We start from the raw sequence: 9,969 nt of genomic DNA on the forward strand, positions 1-9,969 counted from the left end.
TTACACACTATTTTAAAATAAATAAATATTATTATATAAGTATTTTAAAACAATATTTAATTTATTATAACTGGAATAAAAAATTAAACAAAATAAAATAAATAAGCGTCTAAAATAGGAATTATTTAATATATATATTACATTAATTAAATCTCACTCAATAATCATTAATCAAACAAAAAAATAGTATTTATTTGCCTTGAGATAAACTTTTAATAGCTTTCTCTGCTTCGCTATCAGAAAATTTCAAAACTGCTGCTATTGCATTTACCATATGTTTTCGAATTTTATCATCAGCTGTAAGGAAGTAACTCAATGTTACATTTTTCAGATATTCTAAATTAGCACCTTCTCTAGATTTACATGATTCAAGTCTGAAAAATAAAATGATTAAAATCTCTACTGTTTTTGTTACAAATAACTAATTTAATACCTACCTAACTAATTGTTGGTTTAGTTTATCGATATCTGCTTTATATTGCTGCTGCATATCAGCTGTACTCTTCTGTAAGTCTCTGTACTTAGATTCTATTTTAGACTTAGATTTTCTAAATTTGGATATCTCCATATCCTTCAGAGCTAATTCGTGTGCATAATGAAGCAGGTGTGATCCTTTTTTACTAGATTCCTCATCCAAATATTCCTGGAACTAAAAACATAAAAAAATCACATGGTTACAAATAAAAGTATATAATAAATTACTTACCTCTTTTCTTGAACCAGTTGAAGAATGGGATATTTTTCTGTTATATTTTGTAGAATGTAGAGTTTCACGTAAAGTATTTAGTTCCAGTTCTTTTTCTAATACCAGTTCTTGTGCTTTATCACGTTGCTTTAATAACTGTTGTTCTAAAATTGATGTCCGTTTACGCCATTCCAAATCATTTGTCATATATTTTTCTTTCCAACTGTTATTTTCCTTTAAGTAATGAATTAATAATAGATACAATAATAATTTTATTAAATTTAACAACTGCAAAAATCTATTTACTTCATTATCTTCTAATTTTTCTTTGTATTTGCGTTCCAGCTGGTCTTGTTCAAATTGCAGTGTGTTGACATGTTGTTTTAAACTTTTTACTTGATTTAATAAAACTGAATTATCTTGTTTAGAAGACAGATTATTTTCATCTTGCTGATCTGAATGTTCGATATGTTTCGTTTTATAATCGTAAATATCAAAATCTTTTAATATTAAATCTGCAAAACAAATTAATAATAGGGAAAACCACTTTTTAAATTAATATAACTAAATGTATTTACCTTCAATATTTAAAGGAACTTCTGATGTCTTAGCTAAATTTAATAAAAGAGTTTTGAAGTGCTTGAATTTTTCAACTATTTCAGATACAGTGTATTCTTCATTATTTTCACTTTCATTTTCATTTTCTATTTCTAATTTATTTATTTGTTCCTATTATCAAAATAATTTAAATATAATTATTAATTAATATACAGGATAACTCATTTGAAATGCCTACACTCTTATTTATATGATGTGGAAATCAAAATTAAAAAGTATATAATATTTGTGAAATAAAAAAAATCATGGTTTTTGGTAGGTAATGTGTAATGTTCTACTGATGTTCAATTTAAATAATAATTCATATCTCATGGTTATTTTTATTTTTAATAGATAATAATAGTTAATATAATAAAAAGTATGATACAATCTTGAATACATATAAAAAGTTATCAAGTAAAAATGTTATTTATTATACGAGATTAATAGTCATTGATAGGTGTCTTTCTCCATATTGTTTAGTTACCAAAAAAATCCATTTTTCAGACATTATTTTGGTAATAATATTGCATAATATTTCAACTTTATATACTTATATATTTTTCATACATTTTAAACATAAATATAAATATATAAGCTGTTACCAAAATTAGTTGCTGATGTATTAACTTAACAATTTAAATAATACATTTTGAATTTCAAAATAATAATTCAAAGCAGTAAAGTTGATTTACTCATATTAAGATTTGAATCCAATATATAATAATTAATGATACACTGAAATTAATTGTTACCACTTAGCACATAGCATGTGGGTAATCATTAACAAACTATTTACAATTTTTACACTTCTTCCATACAAGCAACTTAAGAGGACACTATACCCGCATATGTTGTCTCCGTCTTATACACATGTAACATAGTTAAAAACTGTTTTGCGCGGGACAACTTTACTCCCTCAATATTTTAATCAAAACAACTAAAATTTTAAATCGCATTGAGAAGAACTTTACCTGTGTTGTAGCGTTTTAATTTTTTTTGATAGTGGTAATTTTGTTGGTAATTTTTAATAATTAAATGAAAAAAACATAAAGTTCTCAAACCGATAACTTTAATTGCATTCATGTTATCAAAAAAATTAAAACGCTATGACACAGGTAAAGTTCTTCCCAATGGGATTTATAATTTTGGTTGTTTTGATTAAAATATCGAGGGAGTAAAGTTGTCCCACGCAAAACAGTTTTTAACTATGTTACATGTGTATAAGACAGAGACAACACATGCGGGTATAGCGTCCTCTTAATATCGATAACATTTTGTTTTATGTATTAAAACTCCTAGTTTTTAAATTGAACGATCACACTTGACAAAAATCATATGCATAATGTGTAGATAAATAAAACTATAACAAACCTTTAATGATTGTATTGTCAGTTCATCTTGATGTCTTATCTTATCATAAACACAAATTGAGTTTGAAAGTTCTGTCAAACGTGTTTCTAAATTTGAGACTCTCACTTCATGTGCAATTGCAAGTTCCCTAGCTCGATTTTCTGCATCTGTTGCTCTTTGTTGTTCCTTTAAAAAAACAATAATAATTATAAACTATGATCAAATATTAAAAAAACAATTTAAAAACTAAATTTTTTACTTGAGCAATGGCAATTGAATGGTTCTGTCTCACTGCTTTGACTTCATGTCGTAACTGAGATAACATACCAGATGTTTCTTCTTCTCTATACTTTAATTTTTGTTTAATATCTTTTAATTCAACTTCCATATCTTGAGCAGATTTTTTTAAGTTTTCATTTTCTCTGTGGACATGAACAATTTCTTTTTGCAAACTATCTGCTAATGATTCAGCTTGCTCTTTTTGCCTACGTTCCTCAGCCATTAATTTTTGTAATTCTCTCATCATAACTCCATGGTCATTAAATTCTTTTTCTCGTTGTAATCGCTCTTTATTGAATTTTGCTTTAATATTTTCCATCTCTAATCGTTGAAGTTTTTTTAATGTATCCATTTTATTATTCAATTCTTTAACCAATTTTTCAAGCTAAAAAAATATATAGTTATTAATTGATAATTTATAGTATAATAAAAGTCAAACATACCTCAAATATTTTATCTTGGAGGTGTTGTTTTTCATCAGCTGCAATTTCTTCAGCTTCATTTTTTTCTCGTTGTAAACTAGCTATAGTATTTACTAAATTGATAAATCGTGATTGTTGAGAATCATTAGACACCTGTTAAATTATTGAACATAATTTATGATTTGTATTACAAATGTATATACATTTGTAAAAATTAATAATTTTTTTACCTCTGAAGTATCAGTCTCTGATGCATCTTCTCTATCATAGTTTGAGGATGCCTTCAATGTGTCTTCCAGAGCTTTTTTTTCTAGTGTCAGTTTCTTATACGCAACTACCAAATCTAAAAAAAAACAGTACACAATTATATTGAAATATTTGAATCCCATAGAAAGTAGAAAATATTTAAAAATCATTACTGTGCAAATTCTTTTTGTATTTTTCTAATTCGGACTGTTCCTTTATTGATGACTGACTATTATTTTCCTTCTGCTCCATTTTAGTATATACTAATAAGGTATTAAGAAAAAATATAAATATACGTTTTTTGTATACATATAATTTAAGAACACTCACACATAACTTTTAGTTAATGAGTATGAATTTAATACAATATAATATTATTAATGAGGTAGGTAACGAAATATAAATGAATCAACGGCTTCCAATCACAATAATGTCTTGAATAATAATACCGTTAAGGTTTCGCAACATCGTAAGTGAGCATTTGAGCAATAAATTGAGACATAGCCGGATAGCCTATAGGGTCATAGATGATATTTGATTTGAGATCTTCAAATTTCAGTTTTCATTATTAATATAATAATGCATATTTGCTAATGTCATCAATTATTTCCGTACTCATCCGTAGATTATGTTATCAAAGAAAATTTTACAATATTATCACCACAAATATATTATTATATATATGTATATAATAAACTATAATAGATTGCTAACTTGCTTGTGTATTTCATTGAAGCCAACAATCCGCCATTTTAATTGAGGCCAGAACATCATATCAGTTGTTATTATTTATAATGATAACAAATGTTTTTTCTTCAAGCTTAAATTTTCAATATTAAAAAAAAAATAATTCTTAAGTTCACAAGTTGTAACTATAAATAAATTCAAAAATTAACTATTAGATATTTTTAGTTTTACATATAAATAAAAAATGAAACCGGTCATTTTCAATTTTTTATAATATAAATAAATAAATCAAATTGAGTATTAAAACTAAAACATTCTTCGTCAAATTGTATGATACAAGAATCATTAGCTATAGTAAGCTATTATTAGGATAACATTGATCAGTAAATTACATGTTATAAATAAAATAGTTTTCTTTAGTTTTTATCTTTTGCCTGCCATTTTAACGCTTGACCATGTCATTACTTAACTGCAAGTATGTAGTCATATCTTGAGGTATTTTCTGGTTATTTGATTTATTATATCTATTTTATGTGGTTTTGAATATAAGTCTGTGTAAAAATAATTACACTTTAAATACTGTTGAAGATGTTATTGATTCATTTTGTACATAAATAATTATTTAATAATAGTCCATATTTTTGACAAACAATTTTTTTTCTATTATCAATGGTTTAAATAAAGTTTCTGTCAATCTAATAGTTTTATAGAAACTATCTGAAGCTAGTTTAAGACTGCCTCGTTGTCTTACAAATGTAAATTTTCTAATTGATTTATTATCATCTTCTTTTTTTGTGGTATGTATGATCATGAATATCTAGAATATCTCGAATACTTGCAAGATTCACACTTCAAGTTGTGTAAGAGTGTTTTTATATCCACTTATGTAATACAAAACATTTTCAATGGTTGAATTAAGAAATATATTGTTACATTGTCCTGCTAATATTTAATAATCAATCTCATTATTTTGTTTTTTAGGTTTTTGTAATTCTATTTAATCGCAAAAAGTGAATCTTCAATAGGTGACAATAATGCACAATTTCCAGAACTCATCTTAATAGAATTATGCTATAAGATAATTTTTAAAGCATTTTTAAACTCCAAACCACTTGGGAGTTGGGTTATTATCATGCCAACATTTTCCCCGCATAAAACCAAAGAATAACTCTATAGTGTCTTGACTGAATTTATAAGTGAGTATAAACATAAAACTATGGTTTACCAATAAATCTTTAGTTATAGTTATTGTCGATTTCACATCTGTAGCAAAACCAATAATAAATGTTTTTCTCTTACTCTTCTATAAATACTGACTTGTTACTGTCTTTAAAGAATACAAGTATTCCATATTATTTTTAATATTTGCTTCAATATTTGAAATCCAATTTGTAATGAAACTAGTCACTAAGGCTTGGTAAGCTAATTGAAGATGTTTAAATAAATTATAACTGAGCATTTTGTACTTAACTAAAAATTTTACTAATACAATTTATAGATTTAGTTTAATATACCTGATATTACTGTAAGCTTTAGGGGAGTAAAAATAAATTGTTGTGGCTAACTTTTTTACTTCATCAGTATATCATTATGCTGTAGGTTCTACATTGGTATTTTGTGTTAAATCATTAAATGTTTCTATATTTTTTTTTGCAATCATGTCAGTGGTATCTACTATGTATGTTGATGATTTGATTGAAGACATCAACTCCTAATGATTTGTAACATTACGTACGTTTAGTTGCCTATGCAGGATATTTGAAGGTCGATTTCTATAGTGTATTAATTATAATTATTTTCACGCTTACAGATTTATTTTTCTAATAACTAAGATAATCATCTACTATCCTCATAATAATAACTCTTGAACTATATTTACAATCATAATACATATAGGAAAATAAAAAAAATGTAATGAGGAATATATTATGTATTATACTATATTATTGTAATACAGTATGGCGTATATAATAGACAATAGGTACTTTGTTATTCTTAAGATTATATAATTATACAAAAATACTAAATTTTCAAATCATTCGGTTATTAATAACTGGTAGGTGTATTTGCTATTGTAAATTAAGTGGATCGATGAATGTATTGATTTAACAATGATTAGTATTTTTTCTTATTTTTTGTATCTGTCACATAGAGTAATATTATACTACTCTAAAGTCTGTCGTTACCTTTTGAAATCAGTAGAAATATTACGATTTTCTTCTTCAGCATTTTTTATGGTAGAAAATAGAAATGTGAATTTTGTTGGTACCTTGGGTGATTAATTGAAAAAGTTTCTACTAGTTTTCTAAAGTTACAAGAAAAACAAATAAATCAAGGAAAACATGAATTTTTAAACAGAAACAGTTTTTGACAAAACCGAATTTATTTACTATGGGTTAATGTAAAAACGAATAACTGTTAATTCTATAATAATTCACCAAATATTTAAAATAGCATTTTTTAAACTTGGTATAATTTTAATAATATGTTGACTCTTTTTGAGGGTTATTTATAGACATTAGAAATTTTCGATTTTTTTTATTTTTAGTTTTCAATTCTGAGCAAATTAACAGATGAATTAATTTTACAATGACTTGCGTTTTTTGTATTTCCTCAACTTTTGAGGTAATTATAAGACTAAAAATGCTTTGATTTTAAAGTTGAGGATTGTTTCTGGTAGCAAATTGAATCTAGTTAATATTTTATGGAGGAGAAAGGGTCAAACATAAAAAATTCTTAATACTTCTTAAAATAACCGGGGGGAGAGGAACAAAAGAAGAATAAGGAAAATCGGCTTTTTTTTTGTTGCAAAACCAGTATTATAATAGCCAGACAACCAGACACCAGTATATTACTAAACATATGATAAAGCTATTAACTAGATAAAATATGTAAATTCTGTTAATTCTTACTATAGTAATAATAGGTATTTGATACTTGATAACTATATTTGAAATCATTTTAAGTATAATATAAACAATATAACTTTGTTTTTTGTATGAAACAAAATTAACATCAAATGTTTTTCATCAATATTTTAGTAGATATAAATGTATAATATAAATTATCCTATTTATACCATCATGAACTGTAAGGTGGTATTAACTCAAAATATAATAAGAATAATATAATAATGTGGTATATGTATATATACATATAAATTATAATAATTATATTTTAATAATATAATAAATGTTTTTTATAAAAATAAGTACTCTAATACTAATACAAAAAAAAAATTATTTTTTTAGCAATAGGTATTAAAAATTGTGATGAAATACACTGAGTAGTTAGTGATATAAGCAAACTATTCAGAATCCTTTTTCGTTTATAATAATATATCATTGAATTCAAATTTAGCACACCCATTAAAGTGACGTTGACGTACTCGACACCTAATGGCTAATGTACTGTAGAGTGGTATCCGCTTGGCACTTGCTTATCTTTTCTTATTTTGTGTTAAACTGTATTTATTTAAAACAATATAAATTGTTTTTTTGTAATTATTATTTATTTCTATCGTTTAAATTAACAAATCAAAATTATTTACCTTTAAATTGAGTATTAGAATATCTAATTATCAATGGTAAAAAATTAATTAATATGACTATAAATCTATAAAAATTACAAGTATTCTTATTAATTAAGTACGATTGGTCTTCAGTAATATACCTGATACTTAAATTTAAATTTAAAAAATATAATTAATTAAATGTAGATACCCTTAGGTACCTTTCACCTCACCCCTAAAACACTTCAATGTCTTAAGTCATATTAATAAATATATAGTGTCGTCACATCGATAAATGTACTGCATATATAGACATATAGTTCATAATTATTAGTATCATAAATTTATTTTAGATATAAATGTGTATATATATATATATATATATATATATATATATAAATGAATAATATAAAGGACTTAAAAGTCAAGTCATTCGCAATTGAGCATGAAATCACAATATATATTATATAGCTCACCATTATGTCGGCTAGACGTCTTCACGTTATTAATTAGGTACACGTAGAATGTTGATTATTGTTTAGAAGATAGGTCGATCGAGACCATCTAGGCTATAGGTGGTATAATTAATAGCATTGTGTCTAGTAATATAATACGCATAAATAATATTATTAATTATTATGTCTATAATATAATGTGTAATAAAACATCAAATAAAATCTATATTTACTTACATTTACTTACTATACTGCAGAACGAAATTTTTTTTTACATTCGTTTCAAAGTTTCATGACTTCATATTTTACGGATAACGGATATTATTCAAATAAAAAAAATTTGCAGCAGTAAAATCGTTCTTTATATCGTTTCGGTATATTATTCAACAAATGAATAAAAAACAACTGCAACTTCAGGGAAATTATACATAAAGAACGTCCTACCGATACATAATAATATAATATATTATGTAATTATCTACGTGATGATTAAAGGTATCGGTATGATATATCCAAGTAAGTATATATTTTTTTTACCAATATTGCCAATATTGGTGTATACAGTATATTTATTTATGTGTACATAATAAAAAATTATACGTATATTATAGTACCATTAATTATAAATATTATAATCAATGATTATATTAATTATTACGAATTTTTATGAAGTTAATTGTATTAAGTTATAAAGCAGGTGTAGTTCGATAACCTCGTAACAAAGGAAGGGACAAAGGACATATTACATAGGTACAATATACAAAATATATATTATACGCATATAATTATATAAATACCGCAAATAAAAGTATAAAACATCCTATTTTTAATTGTTATGTTTTAATTTTTATCCACGTTAAAATCTGTTGAATAATGTATTTCTTCGGTTGACCCTACTATACGACGCAATTTCATGCAGTGGATACGTTTAAAACAAGACTATGACACTAATAACCTCCACGTGCAATTAATATTCTATAACATTTTTCAAACTTTAGTACGCACCAAATATCAATTTACACATCAGCGGAAATAATTGGTTTATTATACTATACTTAAATATTTTATGCTTGTATTAGTTATGTATGAATAGGTAATCATTATTATTTCTAAAATTATAATTTTTCTTTTTAAATGCTTTTTTTTTAGAAATTTTAATATAATTTAACATTTTATACTGTCCTTAATTTTTAATACATAACTACTGTAACTAATTTGGACTGCACCCCTAAGTTTGTATTAAACAAATAGTGTTTGAATTATTAAAATGTATATCTTTATGAATAATAATAAAATTAATAATGAACTAAGGATATTAGTCCATAATAATGGGTTTACAGAAATATATAAAAAAAAAATGTAAAATTGGATTTGACCTATTGTACCTATAGTATATCTATACTCGTATATACCTGCAATACCTTTTTGCAATATTATTATAAAAAATAGAATACATATATAACGTATAGTAATTATTAAACTACATTTTAAATACAACTAATATAATAGCTAGGTAATATTATGTCACACATATTAATACAGTTTGATTACATATTAAATTTATAATAGATGTTTTCGTGGTTCATAATAATTGATGTTCATGCGTTATACTGTGAGAAAATGTCCTCATGAAAAGGTTTTAAAAGGTAAAATACCAATATAATATACCCGAGTATGCGCAAACGCTCCCAAGATGAACCCTTATTCCGCTAAATGTATAGGCCACAGGGACGT

General features: G+C 24.7%; 1 protein-coding gene and 1 long non-coding RNA gene across 4 annotated transcripts; one reads left to right on the forward strand and one right to left on the reverse strand.

Annotated features, from left to right (window-relative positions):
* Positions 1 to 115: 115 nt before the first annotated feature.
* LOC132920176 (GRIP and coiled-coil domain-containing protein 1) lies at positions 116 to 4,182 on the reverse strand. 2 transcript variants are annotated; one of them, XM_060982348.1, is made up of 11 exons: positions 3,913 to 4,182; positions 3,756 to 3,845; positions 3,567 to 3,679; positions 3,358 to 3,489; positions 2,895 to 3,299; positions 2,657 to 2,821; positions 1,264 to 1,414; positions 992 to 1,200; positions 707 to 919; positions 438 to 643; positions 116 to 374 (listed from the first exon to the last, which is right to left on the reverse strand). In XM_060982348.1, exons 1-11 carry the CDS (start codon positions 3,914 to 3,916, stop codon positions 191 to 193), a joined length of 1,872 nt encoding a protein of 623 aa, XP_060838331.1. In that variant the 5' UTR covers positions 3,917 to 4,182; the 3' UTR covers positions 116 to 190. The 2 variants fall into 2 exon arrangements, with proteins under 2 accessions (XP_060838331.1, XP_060838329.1); XM_060982346.1 differs by having other exon boundaries at positions 438 to 649; positions 3,913 to 4,181.
* Positions 4,183 to 4,311: 129 nt separating this feature from the next.
* On the forward strand, positions 4,312 to 5,579 carry LOC132920180 (uncharacterized). 2 transcript variants are annotated; one of them, XR_009660703.1, is made up of 2 exons: positions 4,312 to 4,744; positions 5,251 to 5,579. It is a non-coding gene; the product is annotated as an uncharacterized LOC132920180 (long non-coding RNA). The 2 variants fall into 2 exon arrangements; XR_009660702.1 differs by having other exon boundaries at positions 4,312 to 4,623.
* Positions 5,580 to 9,969: the final 4,390 nt, after the last annotated feature.

The sequence above is a fragment of the Rhopalosiphum padi genome, chromosome 2 (genome assembly GCF_020882245.1).
Source record: "Rhopalosiphum padi isolate XX-2018 chromosome 2, ASM2088224v1, whole genome shotgun sequence".
Taxonomy (NCBI): domain Eukaryota; kingdom Metazoa; phylum Arthropoda; class Insecta; order Hemiptera; family Aphididae; genus Rhopalosiphum; species Rhopalosiphum padi.

Coding starts and splice junctions, on each gene's coding strand:
- LOC132920176 (XM_060982346.1), bottom strand. Junction 1,415..2,656: donor TGACAATACAATCATTAAAG/GTTTGTTATAGT, acceptor TTTTGATAATAG/GAACAAATAAATAAATTAGA. Junction 375..437: donor CTAAACCAACAATTAGTTAG/GTAGGTATTAAA, acceptor TTTATTTTTCAG/ACTTGAATCATGTAAATCTA.